The sequence below is a fragment of the Martes martes genome (genome assembly GCF_963455335.1).
Source record: "Martes martes genome assembly, chromosome: 5".
NCBI lineage: Eukaryota > Metazoa > Chordata > Mammalia > Carnivora > Mustelidae > Martes > Martes martes.
The window spans coordinates 52,309,897-52,333,157 of record NC_137892.1 but is presented as its reverse complement, the minus strand read 5'-3'; the positions used below and the strand labels follow the sequence as shown (position 1 = coordinate 52,333,157).

The 23,261-nt window shown below is 35.9% G+C and overlaps 1 protein-coding gene across 1 annotated transcript in view; it reads left to right on the top strand.

The window, feature by feature from the left end:
• The window catches only part of ADGRV1 (adhesion G protein-coupled receptor V1), a gene marked incomplete at its 5' end in the record, with an annotated part of 491,204 nt that overhangs the window by 301,269 nt on the left and 166,674 nt on the right, over positions 1 to 23,261 (top strand). The window contains one exon of the mRNA XM_080804325.1: positions 12,452 to 12,568. Coding sequence (XP_080660451.1) covers positions 12,452 to 12,568 — 117 coding nt within the window. The remainder of the gene's footprint in view (positions 1 to 12,451; positions 12,569 to 23,261) is intronic.

Sequence of the window (23,261 nt, the reverse complement as noted above, 5' to 3'; positions counted from 1 at the left end):
TAGTAAATATTTTAATCAGGAAAAAGGGAAATTAATAGCAGGATCTAAAAGGTGTTAATACTGGCAAGATTCTCCTTCAAGCCGAGATGAAATAATAGGGACCAGATTTACCCTTAGATCTGAAACAGATGGAAAAATGGAACAATGTACAAAGCAACAATTTCTTTTTTTTTTTTTTTTTTTTCAAAGCAACAATTTCAATAGGCTCAACCTCAGGCAGTGAAGGATAAGGGTCCCTGAAGTGTAAGAAACAAACAGGGTGAGATTAGTAGTTGCCCTGGAATACTGCTGTATAAAATTTTCTAGGCTTTGCAACAAAAAGCAGGAATCCAGGGGTAGTCTGCAGAGTCATAGGCCTAAGGGGACAAGATGAGAGTCTGAGAAAACCGAGGTGCTGAAGTTTGCAGGCCAAAGTACTGAAGGGGAAAGAACCCTGGTGATGTGCATGGAGTTCTTGGTGTTCAGCTGAGTACTGACCAGCCCATGTGTGTGAAGAAACTATCCAAGGCTAGAGAGAGAGTCCTGCAAAAGGCAAAGGTGAATAATGGGAGGGGCTTACACATAGCCATCAGTAGTGTCTTTCCCCCTACTAAGCTAAAAAACCTCAAGATCCACAAACACTTGGGTAGAGTACACAGAAATGTCTGCCCTTGGCCTTGGCCTTGTGGAGTGATTGGCCTGAGCACCAGGCCCTGCCCAACACATCTTAACAGCAAGAATTGGAAAGACCAAACTGCTTCCATGTGCGTCCTAGGACAAACGTCAAAAATATAGGAGAACAAATGTCCAATACCCAAAGAGGTAAAATCACAGTGTTTGACATTCAGTAAAAAAAAAAAAAAAAAAAAAAAAAACCTGTAAGACATGATAAAGGGCAAGAAAATATGACACATAATTAAGAGATTAAGTCAATAAATCAACTAATACAGAAGTTTTGCAGATGTTAGAATTGGCTGACTAGGACACCAATACATTTATTATGCCTGACTCTGTGCATTCAGAAGGTTAAGCAGAGACATGGGAGAGATTCAAAATGAACTAAATCAAACTTTTAGAAATGAAAACTGCAATGTGTGAGAAGAAAAGCACCCTCTCTGGGAGTAGTAGCAGATTAGAAATAACAGAAGAAAAATAAGTAAATTTGAAAACAGCAGTATCAATTACTCTAAAATGAAAAAAAGAGAAGAGGAAGTCAGAATAAATCAACAGGGCACGGGGGGGGGGGGCGGGAATTAAGCATCTCATGTGTACTTGTGCCAGAAAGATTGGTGAGAGAGCATTTTAGTGGCTAGGAAAAAGCATGTTAAAAAGTAACGATTAAAAACTCCCAAATTTCTTAAAAACTCTAAACACACATATTCAAGAAGCTTAATAAACCCCAAACAGAAGGAACATGAAGAAACCATACAAAAAGCATATCATAATCAAATTGAGCAAAAGCAACATAAAGAGAAATATCTTTAAAGCAACAAAAATGAAAGAATTCCGTGCAGAGGAAGAAATATAAGAATTACAGCAAATTTCTTGTCAGAAATAAAATAAATGAGGATATAGTAGAGCAACATGTTTAACTGAAGGAGAAAAAACCTGTCAACTGAAATATTTTTCAGAATAAATGTTGGGGCGCCTGGGTGGGTCTGTCGGTTGAGTGTCCCACTGTTGGTTTTGGCTCAGGTCATGATCTCAAGGTCTTGAGATAGAGTCCCAGTCTGGGCCCTGTGCTCAGGGGAGAGTCTGCTTGAGATTCTCTCTTCCTGTCCATCTGCCTTTCTCCCACTCTAGAATAAATAAAGTAAATCTCTAGAAAGTAAGGAATAAAAGTTGAATAAAATGTCTTAAATTGTACAATAGCTGAAAGAAATTATCACCAGATAATTCTCACAGATGTAACAAAAATCGAACAGCAGAAAACTCTGTCTTGGGGTTTCAGTTGCATTAGAGCACTCTATTCAGCATGTAATTGGAGGAAATATTGAAATAATAGTAATATTCTCCCTAATAAAAAAAAAATCAAACAGCAAGATGCTGGACTTAAAAATCAGCATACAAAATCAGATTAAATGCAAATAGTCTATGCCATTTAGAAGGAGATTTTCAAATTGAATAAAAAAGCGAGACACAATTATGCACTGCCTACAAGAAACACACTTCAAATATAAAGACAGCTATAGGTCAAAAGTTAAAAGATAGACAAAAATTGGATTGATTATATTAATATCAAAGTAGATTTTAGAGCAAGGTTATACCAGAATAAAGGAAGATCATTCCATAACGATAAAGGGGTCAGTTTATTGAGAGGATACAATTACCCTAAATATTCAGGTACTTAATAACCAAGCTTCCAAATATGCCATGCGGGGCCACCTGGGTGGCTCAGTCAGTTAAGTGTCTGATGCTTGGTCTCAGCTCAGGTCTTGATCTCAGGGTTGTGAGTTCAAGCCCTGCATTGGGGCTCCATGCCTACTTTAAAATATTCTTTCTTATAAAATACTTTTTATAAATATATATATGTGTGTGTGTGTGTGTGTATATATATATATATATATATATATATATATATATATGTGCAAAAACTTATCGAACTACAAGGAAAACTTGACAAATCCACAACTGTAGTTGGGAATTTAAAGATCTCTTTCAATAATTGATAGAAATTTTTTAAAAAAGAACAGAAAAGCTGTAACAACAATAGATTTTGGGGGAGTTGTTTTTTCTTAGAATACAGAATATTTTAAAATAATTATCATCCAACCTGACCTATTGAGATTTATAAAGTACTCAAACTAACAATAGTAGAATACATGTTTTTATCAAGTATACACAGAACATAGACTGGTAAATTCAAAATGATTAAAGTCATAAAGAATATATCTTCTGACCACAATAGAATTAAACTAGAAATCAACAGAAGGATCACTGGAATATCCTCAAATATTTAGAAACTAACTGGCACATTTATAAATAATCCATAGGTCAGAAATGAAATCAGTAGGGGAATTTCATGAATGAATGAAAATGAAATAATGTATCAAAATTTGAGGTATCCCGCTAAAGCAATGTTAGAAGAAAGTTTATAGAACTAAATGCCTATATTAGAAAAAGAAGTAAGGTTTCAAAAGCATGACTACATAAAAAGAAAACCAATTCTTAAATTAAAAATACATAGGAGAAATCAATAATTAAGAACAGAGGAAAAATCACTGAAATAGAAAACAGTAAAACAATAGAGAAACCAAGAATCAGTTCTTTAAGAAGATCAATAACATCATCAACCTTGAGCCAGATGATCAAGTAGAAAAAGAGAGGAGATCTGAATCACCAATATGACGGAAGAGAGAAATGGCATCACTATAGATTCTAAAGATCTTAAGAGAATAATAAGGAACTATGATTTTAAAAAAGCTTTATACCAACAGATTTTCCAATTTTGGTTAAATAGACAAATTCTTTAAAAAGACACATATTACCAAAACTCATTCAGGGAGAATTAGGTTATCTGAATAGTTCTGTTATATATTTAAAAAATTGAATATATATTTAAAAATTTGCCCCTAAGAAAACTATAGTCCTAATATGGGCTTAAGAAAGAAGAAAATGTAAATTCTTTACAAATTCTTCCAGAAAAGTGAAAAGGAGGAAATATTTACCAACTCGCTGAAACCAGCATTGCCCTGATACCAAAATGAGACAAAGACATAACAAGAAAACTACCAACCAGTGTTCCTCTTGAGCCCTGATGCATATATTTCTTAATATAGTTTTAGCAAATCAAAAGGACAGTACGTCACAACAAAGTGGTAAATCCCAGTAATGCGAAGTTGGTTTAATATTCAAATATCAATCAAATTACTCCATCATATTAGCAAGCAAAACTGGAATAAAAATTTTTTGTAACCTCAATAGAGAAAGATCATTTGCCAAAATTCAAAATCCATTGCTGGTAAAAGCTCCCAGCCAACCAGGAATAGATGGGAGTTTTCTCAACTTGATAATGGCATCTACAAAAAACAATTATGTAACTGGCCTCATACTTGTATTAAATTGCTAAGGCGGCCGTAACAAAATATCACAGACTCTATGGCTTAAAAAAGACATTTGTTTTCTCACAGTTCTAAAAGCTAGAATTCTGAGATCTAGGTGGTGAGAGGGTGGATTTCATACTGAGTTCTCTCTCCTTGCTGTATAGATGGCTGTCTTCTCCCTTAAACATGTGGTTTTTCTCCTGCACATGTGCTTGTGTGTATCCAAAATTTCCTCTTCTTATAGGGAAATTTAGTCATATTGGATAATGACCCACAATTTTAATTTAATTACCTCTTTAATGACTTTATTTGCATATGCAGTTATATTCTGAGTAACTGGAGGTTAGGACTTCAATGTATGAATTTGAAGGCACACAATTCAGCACATAGAAATACTTAATGGTGAAAAACCCAATGCTTTTATGCTAACACCAGAAACAAAACAAGGGTGTACATTTTTGCCACCTCTTTTCAATATTCTGTGTGTGCATATTTTATATCTATAGTTGTATCTGTTGCCAATAAGTAGAGTTAGGCAAGAAAAAGAAATTAAGCCATTTTGCTTTGAAAATAATTAAAATTCCATTTATGCAGAGATGACATAATCTTTTATATAGAAAATACAGTGTTTTCTACAAAAGAGCTATTCGAACTGGTAAATACATTCTGTAAGTTTGCAGGATGGAAGATCAATATACAAAAATCAGTTGTATTTCTATATGCTAGCAATGAATATCACTGAAATTTAGTGAAACATCAATTATGATAATGGAAAAATTATAAAATACTTAGAGATGAATCTTTTAAAAAAATGGGTGAGGGACCTGTACATGGACAATTACAAAACACTCCTGAGAGAAATTAGAGAAGACCTAAATATGGGGAAACACCCCCTGTGTTCACGAGACAGAAGATCCAATACTCATAATATGTCAGTTCTCCTCAGATTCAACACACTTCCAATTGAAACCACAGCAGGCTTTTACTTTTTGTAAAAAATCTACTCTCTGGGTCTAAAATTCATATGGAAATGCAGACAACTTGGAATAACCAGAATTACTTTGACAAAGAAGAGCAAATTAGAGCCTAACACTACCTGTTTTCAAGAATTACAGCACAGTCATCATGATGATGTGGTATTGGTGTAAACATAGACAAATTGGTGGAACAGATTTGAGAGTCCTTAAGCAGATTCCACATATATGGGCAAAAATGCAAAGGTAACTCAGTAGAGAAAGGATAGTCTTTCAAAAAAAACGATACCAAAAAACTGGATGTCCACATGCAAAATGAAAAGCTTTGGACCATACTTTGCATTATATTCAGAATAATTAAAAATGGATCAAAGACCTAATTTTAAGACCTAGAACTATAAAACTTCTAGAAAAAATATATGGGAAAACCTATGTGAATTTGCATTAGGCAAAGTTTTCTTAGATATGACATCAGAAATATCTAAAAAGGTCAAAAAAAGTATGATTCAGTCCATAAAATGGCTTTACCAATGTTAAAAACTTTGTTCTTGCAATGACACTGTTAAGAGAATTTTTGAGGGGCACCTGGGTGGCTCAGTGGGTTAAGCCTCTGCCTTCAGCTCAGGTCATGATCCCAGGGTCCTGGGATTGAGCCCCGCATCAGGCTCTCTGCTCAGCAGGGAGCCTGCTTCCCCCTCTCTCTCTGCCAGCCTCTCTGCCTACCTGTGATCTCTCTCTCTGTCATAAATAAATAAAATCTTAAAAAAAAAAAAGAATTTTTGAAAACAAGCCACAATAGAAGGAAATATTTGCAAATCAAATACCTGACGAAAGACTTGTATCATGAATATAAAAATAACTCATAAAACTCAATAGTAAGAAAACAACCCAATTTTATTTTATTTTTTTTTAAAGATTTTATTTATTTGACAGACAGAGATCACAAGTAGGCAGAGAGGCAGGCAGAGAGAGAGGGGGGAGGAAGCAGGCTCCCCTCTGAGCAGAGAGCCCGACGCAGGGCTCGATCCCAGGACCCTGAGATCATGACCTGAGCCGAAGGCAGAGGCTTTAACCACTGAGCCACCCAGGTGCCCCAACAACCCAATTTTAAAAGTAGGGAAAAGAGCTCGACAGGGACACCTGGGTGGCTCAGTTGGTTAAGCAGCTGCCTTCGGCTCAGGTCATGATCCCAGCGTCCTGGGATCGAGTCCCACATCGGGCTCCTTGCTCAGCGGGGAGCCTGCTTCTCCCTCTGCCTCTGCCTGCCTCTCTGTCTGCCTGTGCTCACTCTCTCTGACAAATAAATACATAAAATCTTTAAAAAAAACAAAAGAGCTCGACAGACAGTCATTTCTTCTTCGACGAGATATGGCTTGCAGTTAGCACATCAAAAAATTATCATCATTACTGATTAGGAAAATGCAAATTTAAATCACAATGAGGAACTACAGATACCTATTAGGTAAGAAGGCTAAAAAAAAATTTTTTTTTACTAACCAGAACAAGCTTTAGTGAGGATATGGAGTGGCTGGACACTAATACATTGCTGATGAGAGTGGGAAATGTTACAAGCACTTTGGAAAATAATGTATCAAATTTTAAGAATATTAAATGCACACTTGTCATTTGATCCAGCTATTGCGCTCTTAGATATTTATTCAAGATAAATAGAAAGCGTAAGTCCATACAGAGGCTCATATATTCATAGCTGCTTTATTTGTAAAAATCAAAAACTGGAAAAAAAACAAATATCCATCAATAGGTGAAAGAATACATAATTAAAATGCTACTAGGGAGATACAGTGAAGGTTATGAGGAAACTTTGGGGAAGGATGGATGTGTTAATTATCTTGATTGTGATGATGGTTTCATGGGTGTATATATGTCAAAACTTGTTAAATCATACACACTTCAAACATGTAGCATTTGTTGTCTGTCAATCATACTTCAATATAGCTGTTTTAACAAACAATATGCTTAAACCCATGATGGGATCTGTACAGGATAATGAATATTTGCTATGTTTTCTTTTTTTAAAAAAAATGTACTTCAAAATAATTATAATAAAGAATAAGATCAATTTGTTCCCTTTAGGGAGTTGACAGTTTTCTGAGAGATTAAGGTTGATTTTATCTAAGAATTGTTTATAGGAAAGTCAAACCCTATGTTAATAGAATCCTATTTTAAAAATTCAGAGGAGGAAGAGTTTGTTTATGGTTGAAAGAAAAAGCCATATATTCATGATAGAGTTGACATTTCCAGCATGCCTTAAAAAGTAGACATGATTTCAGCAGAGGAAGATGAGACAGAAATTCTAGGTAGGAGGAAGAAGAAGAACAAAGGCAAAGAGTTAAGAGGTGGTGGAACATGTTTTAGGAATAGCTATCAGTACAGTTAGAGTAGAATGTTTGGAAAGATCTTGTGGAAGATAAGCTTAGGAAGAGTAGGTGGGTGGGGCAGATCAGACTTAAGAGGCCATACCAAGACAATTCTGTTTTCCTCTTTAAATATTTCTTTGACTCCCACAGGTAGAACTAATCAGTCTTGACTGTGTTTCCCTGGCATTTTACTACATATCCTTTGATAACACCTGTCACATTTTATTGCATCTTGTGTGTGGCTTTACCCTTAGGCACTCTCCTATTTGAAAGGACAATATTCGGCTCGTTATAAATACTCAATAACAGGTGCTTCCCCACTTTAAAAAATAGAAAAGTCTAGGAGCTTGTCATGATCTCAGTAGGCAGGTGGAATTTGAACTGGTCTTGGAAAAACTGAGTAGGTTTTGGATGAGATGGAGAGTAGACAGAAAGGTATTTCATAGAGTGGAGTGAAAGTGTCCATAGTAAACAGGGGGAGGGGCATATAAGGAGTACTGAGAATTGATGTTTACAAGAAAACCGGTTTTGTTATTGGTTATTATTTAGCCCAAGCAAACAAAGACGCATGCTCCATATTTACTATGAAAACTACATGGGTACAGTAGAGCTCTCAACAACCAGAAGCAAAGAATTTTATGTTACTAGCAGAATATATCTCTCTCTGCACAACTATGTTTATTTTTATTTTCTCTTTAGTTAAGATTTATATATGTTATACAAACATAGAATTAGGAGTAGTATTATATTTGCTATTGGCATTGCATTCTATTGTCATTATGAACCTTTGGTAGCTTATGAACCATTGGTTAAAAAGGATTGAGAGGGGCACCCGAGGGGCTCAGTCTGTTAAGTGTCCAACTGTTGATTTTGGCTCAGGTCATGATCTCAGGGTTGTGAGATGGAGCCCTTGTCAGACTCTGTGCTCAGCATGGAGGCTGCTTGAGATATTCTCTCTCTCTCTCCCTCCCTCTTTCTCTCTCCCTTTGCCCCTACCTCCATGTATGCATGCTCTTTCTCTCTCTCAAATAAATAAATAAGTAAATAAAATCTTTAAAAACAAAAGGATTGAGAAAGAGTGAACTAGAATTTCAGCACTTTGAGGCAGACTTGTGCTTGATTTACTTCTGTAGACTACAGCATGATGTTCTACAGAGAACACTATGTAAATCAAAACACCAGGATTTGAGGGGCGCCTGGGTGGCTCAGTGGGTTAAAGCCTCTGCCTTCAGCTCAGGTCATGATCCCTGGGTCCTGGGATTTGAGCCCCACATCGGGCTTTCTGCTTAGCAGGAAGCCTGCTTCCTCCTCTCTCTCTGCCTGCCTCTCTGCCTGCTTGTGATCTCTGTCAAATAAATAAACAAAAATCTTAAAAAACAAAACAAAACAGGATTTGAATCCCACTTTAACTTTAGAATATGTTTAATGCCTCTAAAAAGTTAGTTCCCATATGAGATCCTCTTTCATTATTTATTAAGTTGATATAAAAACAGTAATGACTTCACATTGTTAGTATGTGGGTTGCACAAGGAAACAAGGGAAACATGCAGCCCCCTTGCTGCCATGCACTGTGTTGTCCATCTCACATGGGTAGCATAATGCTGTGGAGGTTATAGGTACTCACCTGCTTACCAAATGAAGCAATACATGAGTGAGAACCTTTGAAAAAAAATTTTTTTTTCTGTTATGGTGTTCATGCATCCAGAGAACTGACTGTGAAAATAATCTTTTTCCTGGTCATCTCTGTGTGTTTGAATAAAAGAACAATGGTAAAAGTTCATTTTATCTTGCATTATCTGCCTAAAAGATACATGTGCTAAATATGCTAGAAGATGGCATTTTGTTTTCCTTTATCATTTAATGTGTATTTTAATTCAATTTAATTTAATTTCAGATGGGCCTGGTTACACGTAATAGCTGGTTCTCCCAAGTATTCTTAGCTCATCCTGTTGTAGCAATGTGCCTTGTGACAGATCAGCCTTCTCTTGCTGACCAATCTCTTCCCATGCAGATGGAAGTATTTCTCGTAATTTAAAGATCATTCTGGAAGAATGTTCATAGTTTACAAAAGTAGATTTGTAACTGCTATTTTTATGACTTAGAAAAGGAGGTTAAAACATAATAAAATATGAAGAAGTCATACCTTAAGAAGAGAATTTTGGGTGTTAAAACTGTATTCGGAAAGTAAATGTAGTTCAAACAATAACCTGTACTAATTTGTTTCAAAGAAAAGGTTTTTAAGAGACTAAGATTTATTCAAATTAGTATACCATTTATAAATAGTCTCATAGAATGCTTAAAACTAAGCATATTAATTACAATTTGGATTACACCATTGTTTTACACAGCAAACTCTTCAGGTTGATTAGAACAAAACTACCAAATGAAATTCAACGCTATCTGTATTATAGGAAATGAATTAGGCTCAAATTTATTTTAGGTATGCTTATAAAATCTTCATGGAAATAGATGCCGCTTTGTAAAAAGAAAGAATATAAAATCTTAAAATTCTTTCTCCCTCCCTCCCCACTCCTGTCCTTCCTTTCTTTCACTGAATCTCTCAGTCTGCATGTCCAGAGGCTTTTAAGGTAGTTTTGGTGCTTAGTGTTTACTGTTAGTGTTTTCGTGAAAGTGTTCAGTGAATATTTGTGGAATTTAGGAAAGGAAACTTATGATCCAGAATATTTTACAATTCAGAAATTAGAAGATAAGATCTAGGAAAATCTAAGCATGTTTTCAAAATAAGCTCTAATAATTGAAAAGCTATTTATGATATGTTCTGGAAAGGCAAATTTGTTGACTTCATTTTTTCAGAGAACTCATTTTTTCAGACTGTTAGGAAATGTGACATGAATTTCTAGCTTCTGCTTTTTTTTTTTTTAATAGTGTATGTTACAAATGCTTCAAATCCAGGGCTAAATAAACAAAAATTTGATTCAGGAATGCTTCTCATTTAAAAAATAATCCTGGAATCCTGGGGTAGAAAGGAACGTTAAAGTTTATCTTTCCCATCTTCTTCCTACTACTGATGAAGAAATTAGTTCCAGGAGAGTAAACTGAGTTTAGTGTCTAAAGCTTAAAAAAAAAAAAAAAAAAAAAAAAAGAAAAACATTTTTTTTTCCCCTTCTATACTTGGTACAGGAAGTACTCAATGATATCCACCAGGGAAGAGTCATTTCAACATGGCATGAGATTTATATATTATTACAAGTTTATTAATTAACATTTCAGTTCTTCTTTAACTAAGTAGGGTGCTTATGGTGAGTCTTGCCCTGCAAATTGAAGATGTTCGGAGCATGTAAAGCCTCACCCCAGGTCCTGACAAATTCACCCCAGTGATGCTACCCTAGGATTACCATTGAGTAGAAATTTTCAAGGAGATTTAATGGACACAAGTTTTAGAACAAAAAGATTGGGGAGGCACATATTTCATTTGAAGATAAAAGCAGTACTTTGTCCCATTGTTCTAATTTGGTTTTGAGCACATTATTTAAAAATTCAAACAGACTTAAAGTTATTTATGTTTCCTTCTTAGAAGTTGGGTTTTGAGGCTTAAGTCAGCTAGTTTTCTTCTTGGAACACCCTTCGTCTTTTTGGAATCAATCATTCTTTCTTTAAACAGTCATTTATCAAACATTTGTATATTCTAGCCATAGTGGTAGCTTATTAAAATATAGAATCAAAAAGACTTGGTTGTTGTCTTAAAAAGGAAGGTTATTCCTTGAGAAGTTATGGTATACGATCATTGCTCCAAATTTCCCCTTGCCATCTGCAGTTATCATTATAAAATTTAACACAGTAATCATATATTGTAGAAAATACAAAATGATAGAACCCACAAGAGTGTTCCACTCCATTTATTTATTCGCTTATTTGACAAGTATTTATTGAATATCTACTATGTGCCAGACACTGGGCTGTGTGATTGGGATATATCAGTGACTAAAACATTCAATGATCCTACCCTCGTAAGGATGATAACCTAGTAGATGAGGTGAATAATAACCAAGAAACATAGTAAATAAACAAATTACAGAGCATGTTAGAAGGTGATAAGTGTTTAAAAATTAGAAATAAAGAGTTATCTCTTTAGATGTAGGGGTATCGTGTGTGTGGGAAGGACAGAAGAAAAGAAGGTATAATTTTTTTTTTTTTAAGATTTTATTTATTTATTTGACAGATCACAAGTAGGCGGGGGAGGGGGGGAAGCAGGCTCCCTGCTGAGCAGAGAGCCCAATACAGGGCTCAATCTCAGGACCCTGGGATCATGACCTGAGCTAAAGGCAGAGGCCTTAACCCTCTGAGCCACCCAGGTGCCCCAAGAAGTTATAGTCTTAAACAGTGTGGTCAAGAAAGGCCTCATTGTGAAGATTTCTTTTGACCAAAGTCTTGAGGCAGTTGAAATAAAAATAAAAGTCCAAGGAATAAAGTAATCCTAGGATTTGAAATTTTAAATTGAAGTCTGTTTTGTTACTTGTTACTTCACAACAAGAAGATGCAGATGATGATAAAATCAGAGTTTTTGCTTTTCTTTCTTTTCCTTCTTGTTAGCTTTGACTTAATGTCTGTTTTTTCTACTTAGCCAGAATAAATGTATTTCATGGGATTCTTGTCCATTCATGATAAGAACAGGGTTTTCTTTGAAAATCACCTCTTGACAGACCATAGCAATGTGTAGCATAATTTCATATAGTTCATTGTTTCTAAGAAATGTAAAAATCCAGAAGACACGGCATAAGGAAAGTAATCAAGGCTATTTTAGTAACGATGTAACGGGATAGATGGCAGCTGCGCTTGTGGTGAGCACAACATAGTGTATAAACTTGTCAAATCACTAAGTTGTATGCCTGAAACTAATGCAACATTATGTCAACTATATTCATATAAATAAGTGGAATAAATATGAAAGCCTATGTAGTGCCGTTTTTAGAATGACTGTTATCTCAGTTTGAGCAACAGATCAACTTATTTTCTCTTTGAGTCACTGAATCCTAGATTCTGATGAGAAAGTTCTATTTTCTTAATATTCTTGATTGATTTTAGCATGATTTAAAAATACAGGTATTGTTTCTTACAGATTGTGTTTCTGGTGTCTGCATATGCAAGTCCCCAACTCACAGAGGAGAGCTGTTCGGCCGTGGCTGCTGTCACACATTATCTGTATCTTTGCCAGTTTAGCTGGATGCTCATTCAGGTTGGTACCTCATTTCCTCTTCCCACCCCCTCCTACTTTCCAGTGAATCTGCATGGAGTGTTCTTCCTAGCTGCTGTTCTTCATACTGAGATGGAAATGATTCCATATATCCATTACCGCATTCCCAGGAGATCAACGGAAAGAAAACTTTATAAGCGGTACAACATTAGAAATTATAGTGAATTTGGGGGAATGAGAAGAAACCTAGAAGGGGTAGAAATTAGGGAGTGGTGGGAGATGAGGCTTGTAATGTGGGGCCTGTAAACCACAGCAAGAAATTTGAACTTTTTTCTAGGGGAGGCCATAGAATTAAACAAGTAACATGGTAACATTTGTATTTGAGAAATATCTCCCTGTTTGTAGTGAATTGGTGACAAAAGTGTTGACATGGGTGCTAATTAAGTACCGTTAGCTTATCCAGGCAGGAGAACAAGGCGGTGTGAACCTGGGACTGGCAGAAGCAGCCAGGGGAATAGGACCACTTTTGAGATTTCATTTTTCTCTTCTTTTCCTTCCTTCCTTCCTTTCAGTATAGCAGTAGAATGTAGAGATTGGTTAAGAAGAGTGCAGAAGGTGGAACCAAAGATGTTTCCCAAGTTTCTGGTGTGAGTGGCTGGGTAGATGGTAGTGTCTTGAACTGAAATAATGACCCCTGGAAATTGTAGGAAGGCTGATGAGAAATTTAGAACATACGGAGCATGAAGTTCCTCCAGTGTGAGACTTCCGATGGGGACTTTGAGAGAAGGGGGATACACAGGACTAAAGCTCAGAACAGAGATTTATATATAGCCCATGCTATAAATACTTTAGAAAATTGTTGACTTACAATTGGAAAATGAATCTGTTGTTTTGGAAGAGATCACTTGGGGAGAAAATATGGGGTGAGACCCAAAGAGTCCTAGTATACTCTTCTGAGGAACTAGCAAGTGTTGGGGAGAGACTTGAACTCTCCCTTTTCTGACTAAAATCCCAAATTCCCTTTATTGTCCTATGCTGATTTGCTTGATAAAGAGGCAAATATGAAAGTTGGATCCAATTCAGTAGTATTAATATCATCAATTTAATGGCTCAACTAAAGGAAATGTTGCCTTTGGTAATGCTTTCTACGTAGTAGTATTGTTATATCTTTTGTATGATAGAAATAGTTTTATATTTTTTTTAGTATGCTTGTGAACTACTTTATATAAACAGATGCATTCAGTCATTTGCATATTCTTCTTTCTTGTTGAATAAAAGGATGTGGGGTTTCCACTGTACAGCAGTAATGAAAGCATGTGAGAATACCATACAGACTCATGGAAGGGATATTTTCCCAGGTACAATATTATAGTCATAGGAGAACTGCACTGAATTATTTAGTTAATAGAACTAGTTGCAATAATTAGAGCCCTGAATCTGGGATTGAATTCTGGTTTTGCCACTATCTTTGTAACCTTAATCAAGTTACTCAGTCTTCCCAAGTTTTGTTTCTAAATCTTCATATGAAGATAATAATTCCTTCCTCATAGAATTATTATTTCATAAGTCTTAAACAGCTCTAATTATGGAAAGTTTATGGTATTCTCAAAATCCCTCCCAAATAAAAAAGTAAAGCTAAATCTCAAGGATATAACATAAAACTTAATATTTGCTGAAATTAAAATAATATTGCTAGATTCTCTGATTGAAAAATTTTTAAGGAGTTTATCAAAGCTGAACTTTCTGTGTGTACCGCGTGTATGTTATTTATCTGCTTGGACTGAGGTCCCCAGTGTTGTGCAGAAGGTCTTTGTCCATGTCCCTGACCTACTCAGTTTTTGATGAATGACTTGGATGAAGACACAGGAAACTGTCTTATCAGGTATGCAGATGATACAGAGGTGGAAGAACAGCTGAAACAGCAAGCTGCCTGGGTTAGGGATGCAGGTACAATCAATATAGAGAAAGTGCTGTGACAGATTGAAACCTAGAGTGAAACAGACTTAATTTGGTGGGGGTTAAGGTACACGACTTGAAATATTTAATTTAACACAAACTTAGTGTGGTCAAGTGTGTGACCAGATTGCTTAAAACAACAACTACAAAAACAATACAGACCTAGGTTACATTAGTAACAGCATAGAGGCCGATGAGGGATCGTGGTTTACACTGTAATCTACAAATGTTCAAGACAAGCTTGGGACCCTATAACCACTTTCATAAATCATGTTTCACCAGGAACATTAACCAGCCGATGAGAAGTTGAAAATAGTCCTGTAAGAAACTTTGAGTCAGCTAGAGATAGCTAACCTGCAGTGAATTTAGAGTGATGTGATAGCTGTCTACAAACACTAGAAGGGATGCTACAGGAAAGAAAGACTGGACTGCAGGTCCATTTGGAAGAATGGAAAAAATGGGTCAAAAATGAGAAAAGTGAATTTTGATTCAATTAAGAACTTTGATAGCCAGTAAAACTGTCAGAATTGAAGAGGCTGTTCCTACAAGCAGAAAGCATCCAGCAGTGAAGTGTATTCAAATAGGGGGAAATGACCAACTTTCAAAATGTTTTCCTGCTTTGGGGGAGCATTAGATGGGATCACATATAAGATTTCACCCAACTTAATAGAGACTGGTGTACTCTAGATCTCTTTTTCCAGTCTTCAGTAAATAAAATTGTGGCTGATGAACATTTAGTAAGCTAATTAGATTTCTGTATGGCTGATGGTTATGAAAACTATTTAAAGTACCAGTAAATAAAACTATTTGAAGTTTAATGTATTTCAGATGGTATACCACACATTTTTCATGGTTTGTGGTGTGACCACAAGGGAAAAATTCAATAACTTCTGATTCTAGTAGGTTCCTTCTCATAAGTTATTTTGTGGGAAGAGGTTGTTCCTTTACCAACCTGTGTCTTCCTTTTATAAAATACTGTCTACTGAATCTTTTTTTTTTTTTCAAAAAGTAGAATCCATTTTTAAAACATTATATAAAAGATTAGGCTCCTGTTAATCCAATCCTTCTAGTCAATTAGGGTTAAAAATTTTCAAAAAAAATTAACATTTTAGTGATTCTACCTCATATTTTCTTTTTTTTTTAAGATTTTATTTATTTGAGAGTGAGAAAGTGAGAGAAAGAATGAGAGGGGAGAAGGTCAGAGGGAGAAGCAGGCTCTCCATGGAGTGGGAACCCGATGTGGGACTCGATCCCAGGACTCCAGGATCATGACCTGAGCCACCCAGGTGGCTCTACTTCATATTTTCTTAAAGATTTTATTTATTTATTTGACAGAAAGAGAGGTGAGAGAGATCACAAGCTGGGAGGGGGCTGGGGGAGAGCAGAGGAGAGGAAGAAACAGACTCTCCCCGCTGAGCAGGGAGAGTCTGTTTCTTCCTCTCCTCTGCTTGATCCCAACCTGAGCTGAAGACAGATGCTCAACTAACTGAGCCACCTGGTACCCCTCTACTTCATATTTTTAACAGTATGTAGGAGAGAATTTGATAGATGTGTGTGCGTGCATAACTTATGACAAAAAGTTAACCATTAACTTAATCATTGGGTTTAGTATATCAGAATTACTGTTTATTTTTATTTGCATCATATCGTCAACCTTTGAAAAAAATGCACTTAAATGACTTTTTCTTGAACTTTTATTTCTCTGTCATATACTTTTAATTGGATTATATTTTTATAGTAGCTAAAGAAGAATTTTGTTGGTAAACAAGTTACATAACTTTTCTGAGCCTAGATTTTTATCTGAATAATCAGATCTGTAATAACAGTACCTGTCTTTGAGGATTGTGGAAAGATAAAATGAATTTGTGCATGAAAAGAGCTTGGAATTGGGCCTGGCACAAGCTGTACACACCATACATATTTACCGAATATTACTGGCTAAACAAATATGTGTGGCCCATATCTCACTGATTTTGAAACATGTTGAAAACTCTGCTTTTCCAATTTAATTTACACTCTTTTTTTTCCCCCAAAAAAGAATTTACTTGATAATAGTGGGGAGAGACTTAGAGTGAGGCAGACACCAACTAGCTGTGAAGCTTCAGCAAGCTGTGTAAATAACCTCTAACCTCTTTACTGAAGTACATGCATGGCTCATCGCAGAATCTCTAACTGGTGGCCTTCACTCTGTTTCTTTAGGCCTCCCTGTTTTTCTGACAAGGAAGTTCTACCACACATTATGAGAATATAGTAACAGATTATTTTGCCTTTTTTTTTTTTTTTAAGCAAACTTCTCACAAATTCCCTTTGAGGCCATGGAACTTGACTTATCCTTCTATTTGCTCCTCATATAAAATCATTCTGTGAAATTACTAAAATCATTTCCCACTTCCTTAAAACAGCAAGCCTTGTCTACTTAGAGAAAGTTTGACAGTGAGAATTTAAACTCTTATAATATGTTTACTCTATTTCCTTAGTTTTTATTGTTCTATTTTCATTTCCTTTTCTGTTTTGATTTGCTTTCATCTTAGAAATTGTATATACTAATGGTACGAAACATAATCAAACACTGAAGAGAAATATAAAATGAAAAGTACATCTGTTTCTCCCTATTTCACACACCCTCCACTCTCTGCTTTACCCTCAACCCTACTCCCAAAGGTAAACACTGTTAATGGTTTCCTGTATATCTTTCCAGAAATATTCCACAAATATACAAATGTTTATAAATATGTAAAAAGCACATATGTGTATGTTCTTGTGTGTGTATAGCGTGTGTGTATATATATATTTACTTATTTATATATAGTTCATCTAAGTTTTTGTATATGTATACATTTACTAAGTACAGATAAACTTTTTTCCATTCCATAATGTGGTCATTTCAGTTTATTTTGAAATGCTAGTTACTTCCAGTTATTTTTGCTATTATAAACAATGTTTCCTTGAACATCCTCGCATTCTGAATATTTATTTACTTATGGAATATTCTCAGAATAAATTCCTAGAATTTATGCCTTTATTATTAACATTTACATGAAATGGACTACCAGACCATGAGTTAACTCCTGAAGGAATAAATCACAGTAAGTTGTGGTATCTCAACCTATACCTATAATACAGGTAAATAGAAATTTAATTTTTCTGTGTATTCATTTGGCCCAGTTTTATAATAATTTCCTGTCACTAAATCATATAACAGTCTGCTTCAATTATGAACAATATCCAAACCTTAGATTGCTCCTGCAGTTTGTTGATTTCATGCTTATGGAAACAGTGTGATGTTTTATTTTGAAACTAAATGGTGGAATAAAGGTAGAAGTCATTCTACAATAATAGTTGTGCCTTAATTTTTCTGTAAGATCAGGCTATGTGGAGGCAAATACACATTTTATTCCTTGACAGAAAGGCTACTTAGTGTCAGGGCATAGCAACAAGAAGGGAAATGCTAAAAGTAGCCATGTTTTTCCTTTGTCACTGATTCAATTGGGCAGGCAGTTGGGGAGGGAGGCAGGAGGTCGGGAGGTGGTGGGACAGGACATCAAAGGTATTGAGGACAACAGACTGGTAATTATCAAGATAAAAATGATATACCCAGGAAATACAGAATTCTCCAGTCCTCAAAAAGCCTTGCAATTTATTTCATGTAAAAATTGCTAAGAGAGAGGATAACTGGAGCAAGGACATGTGATAATATTTCTTAGACTCTTCTCTGAAATGAATGACTAAGAACATATGATAATGACAAAATTAATAGCATCCATGACCTCTGACTAAACTTGATACTATAAATCAATCCAGGGTTTCTGGTGACACGGTTAATAACCAAATATTAAATAACAGGCTGGATACCAATCTTATCCCACATAGCATAAAAATGTATGGGGTTCAAGCAGCCTATTTTTAACTTAAGAAAAAAAGTAAATATTGGTTCCATTCTTCCTCTCATGAACTATTCCATGTAACATTTTAAAATTTGCTACAAATGGGACGCCTGGGTGGCTTAGTCAGTTAAGTGTCTGCCTTCGGCCTGCTTCTCCCTCTGCCTGCTGCTCCCCCTACTTGTGCGCTCTCTCTCTTTCTCTCTCACTCTCTCTATATAAAATATTTTAAAAAGTAAGAATAAAGTAAATTAAATTTGCACCAGTTAACTTTGTCCCTCTCCACTAGGAGTTCGATCAAATCAATTAAAATGATTGAGCCTCCCACAAATCTTTTCTGGCAAGATAGTATATAACTGAGTAAAATCAGTAACTAAACCAAATTATGAAATTATTATTAAATTCAACAAAAATCATTAACTCAAGTTGTATAATTCTTCATTTGTTTCAATATGAGGTTTACAAAAATTAATCCACCACAGGCCACAGTCATGTTTGAGTGATTTATATTTATATTCTGATAAACCGTTTAAAATTGTCCTTTAGTGTTAGCAAAAAAATGGAGAGGAAAAGAGAAATGGTAATGTCCATATTTTTATTAAAAAATGCATCTCCACTGACATATAAAGTGTGGGGGGGGGAATGAGAGAGGGAAAAAAAGCTCTCATGCAAATAATATTCTCAATATTTGTGTGAGTCTCTATGGAAATAAATCTTAATCAGTCTTCAGAGGAGCTTTGGACTTGTGTTCTGTCCCAAGTTCTGTAACTAAGCAGCATATGAAAAAAACTATGCTTTCCTCTGATTACTTCTGTTTCCTCATCTCTAGATGAGAGGATTTGTGTGGTCAGATGATCTGTAAGGTCTGTATTACTTCCAAAATTCATAGGCTGTGCATCCATACTATTCGTGTTTTTATTTCAGTATTTGTAATTTCTACAATGATTCACTCACAAACTGGGAGTCAGGAAATTGTTAATAACTTACAGTTTAACTTGTCCCTTTACTAGAGGAAGAAATTGAAACCCAGAGGAACCAAATAATATTGGCCAAAAACATACAGCTTATCCATTTAGAACGATGTCAAAACTTAAGTCACTAATCACCATGTCTTTTCAAGTTTTTTTTTTAAATCATTATTTATAGTATTCCTATTTACATGAAAGTTTATCTTTTTTTTTTAAGATTTTATTTATTTATTTAACAGAGAGAGATCACAGGTAGGCAGAGAGGCAGGCGGGGGGGGGCAGGCTCCCCGCCGAGCAGAGGGCCCGACACGGGGTTCGATCCCAGGACCCCGGGATCACGACCCAAGCTGAACGCAGAGGCTTTAACCCACTGAGCCACCCAGGTGCCCCGAAATTTATCTTTTGATTGAGTGTGTACCTCTTCAAGTTCTCCTTTCTTGTATTTCTCTAGATTGTATTTATGACAGGAAATTGTCACAAATATCATTAAGTAGTTTTCTTTAAATTTGTTAAAATGGAGGGCTCTGGGGTGGCTCCATTGGTTAAGCATCTGACTCTTGGTTTTGGCTCAGGTCATGATCTCTGGGTCCTGGGATCAAGCCCCATGTCACTGCAAAAAGCAAGATTTCCTTTATTGGATGGCTGCATTGTATTTATATTATTTATATATTTATATATATTTATATATATATATAGTATTTATATTATATATATTTATATGTATTTATATTATTTATATATAAATATATATTTCTATATTTATATTATTTAAATATATATAAATATATATATATCACATCTTCTTTATCCATTCATCTGTTGATGGACATCTAGGTTCTTTCCATAGTTTGGCTATTGTGGACATCACTGCTATGAACACTGGTGTGCATGTGACCCTTCAGATCACTACATTTGTATCATTGGGGTAAATATCCAGTAGTGCAATTGCTGGGTCCTAGGGTAGCTCTATTTTCAACTTTTTGAGGAACCTCCATAGTTTTTTCCAGAGTGGCTGCACCAGTTTGCATTCCCACCAACAATGTAAGAGGGTTCTCCTTTCTCCATATCCTTGCCAACAGCTGTTGTTTCCTGACATGTTAATTTTAGCCATTCTGACTACTGTGAGGTGGTATCTCACTGTGGTTTTGATTTGGATTTTCCTGGTGCTGAGGGGTATTGAGCATTTTTTTACGTGTCTCTTGGCCATTTGTATGTCTTCTTTGGAGAAATGTCTGTTCACGTCTTCTGCCCATTTCTTGATTAGATTATTTCTTCTTTTGGTGTGGAGTTTTTTGGGAGTTTTTGTTCTTTGGGAGTTGAATCTTTATAGATTTTGGATACTAGCCCTTTATCTGATAAGACATTTGCCAATATCTTCTCCCATTCTGTCTGTTGTCTTTTAGTTTTGTTGACTATTTTTTGTTTTGTTTTTCTGTGCAAATGCTTTTTATCTTGATAAAGTCCTAATAGTTCATCTTTGCCTTTATTTCCCTTGCCTTTGGAGATGTGTCTAGCAAGCAGTAGCTGTGGCCAAGGTCACAGAGGTTGCTGCCTGTGTTCTTCTCTAGGATTTTGATGGGTTCCTGTCTCACATTGAGATCTTTCATCCATTTTGAGTCTATTTTTGTGTACTGTGTAAGGAAATGGTCCAGTTTCATTCTTCTGCATGTGGCTGTCCAGTTTTCCCAACACCATTTGTTGAAGACACTCTTTTTTTTTCCATTGGACATTCTTTCCTGCTTTGTGAAAGATTAGTTGACCATAGAGTTAAGGGTCCATTTCTGGTTTCTCTATTCTGTTCTCTTGATCCATGTGTCTGTTTTCGTGTCAGTACCGTACAGTCATGATGATTATAGCTTTGTAATAGAGCTTGAAGTCTGGAATTGTGATGCCACCAGCTTTGGTTTTCTTTTTCAACATTTCTTTGGCTACTCAGGGTCTTTTCTGGTTCCACACAAATTTTAGGATTATTTGTTCCAGCTCTGTGAAAAATGTTGATGGTATTTTGATATGGATTGCATTAAATGTGTAGCTTGCTCTAGGTAGCATTACATTTTAACAATATTTGTTCTTCCAATCCATGAGCAGGGACATTTTTTCATTTCATTGTATCTTCCTCAATTTCTTTCACGAGTGTTCTGTAGTTTTCTGAGCACAGATCCTTTGCCTCTTTCACCCAGGTAATCTTGAAATGCTGGTAATTGTGAAAAGTGTGCAATTCAAATACATCATCCTTCACTGGTGAGCACTGACAGAAGTAAGAAGATGGTAATTCAGATGCACCAGTGTTTAGAAGTGACATTAAAGATGTCACTGTGGTAACATCACCAAGTTTTAGACACTGCAAAACATTTTATTCAGTTTTCTCTTTTGAAGTATCTAATTTGGTTACTAAAGCTGAAAATAGTTTTAAATCTTTTAGGGCTTGCCTTCAGCTTACATTATATTAATGCTAGGGATGCGTATGCTGCATGTATACAGTATAGTCGAGTTGGATTAATGTAGTTGATTAAACTGGGGGACAACTTTGGGGGGGTTGGAGTATTTTGCTTTGTTTTGTTTTTAGAGAAGGAGAGAGGGTTGGGGCAGGGAGGGGCAGAGAAAACCTTAAGCAGGTTCCATGCCCAGCACAGATCCCGACTTAGGGCTTGATCCCACAACCCTGAGATGATGACCTAAGCTGAAATCAAGAGTCAGATGCTTAACTGAGTGAGCCACCTAGGCAACCCAGGGATAATATTCTGGTTAAAAAGGTAGCATGACTATAATGATGATGTCTTGAGATGGTCTGTAAGATGGTTCTTTTTTTTTTTTTTAAGATTTTACTTATTTGACAGAGAGAGATCACAAGTAGGCAGAAAGGCAGAGAGATGGGGGGAAGCAGGCTCGCTGCTGAGCAGAGAGCCTGATGCGGGGCTCGATCCCAGGACCCTGAGATCATGACCTGAGCCGAAGGCAGAGGTTAACCCACTGAGCCACCCAGGCGCCCCTGTAAGATGGTTCTAACAAAATTTTTAAAGCTTAGAGATAGAAGTGTAAATAGAGACCTAACTGTTACAATTCTCAGTTCACAGTTAGTGTTTAGCAGGAAAAACATCACATGGGCAGTGAATAGTAAGCCATGCCCAGTCCACTTGAATCATGTCTGGGTGAGAGTGATACCCTTTAACTTGTATTGAGTTTTCAAAATTTCATTAGTTCCAACACTGAATAATCACACAGACACCAAGGCACACAGAGCACATATGCTATGTGTCTGTCAGCATAAAATTATTATTCAAACATAGTGGTCTTTAAATACTCTTAGATTACAAAAGAGGAACCATGATTACAAGGAAAAGAACGTGGTCAGTGCTCTACTGTTTCCTCTGTTTAGAGAATGGTAGTAACTGGTGGTTTCAATTCCACTGGTTTTGAATAGCAATATATACCTCAGTCAATTTCTTTTTTTCTTTTAACATAAAGAAAAACTGAATTGAGCTAATTTAAGCAAACATTTACATCATAAAAGGAATAATAGGCATATAGGATAACTTACTGAACCCAAGAACCATATTCTCTATAAACACACTTTCTCTCCACTGTGCTTTTGCCTTTCTCCATCACTAAAGTTTGTATGTCCTCTTTTTCCAGCTGACCAGCTTAGACTGTCCCTGAATTTCACGGAATTCAGTGATTCATGATTGGCCCAGCCTGGTATAGACTTCTCCAGATCAAATCAGGTGTGGGTGGAGGAACAGGGTCATGAACCCACTCTGCATATGTTGGGGTGGAATGAAATAAGATTCTAAGAAGGAGAATTCATGACCTAGGCATATCCCAAAAGGTACCTACCACACTATATATTTTTTTTAAGATTTTATTTATTTATGTAACAGAGAGAGAGAGAGAGAGTGAGAGAGCGCACAAATAGGCAGAGAGGCAGGCAGA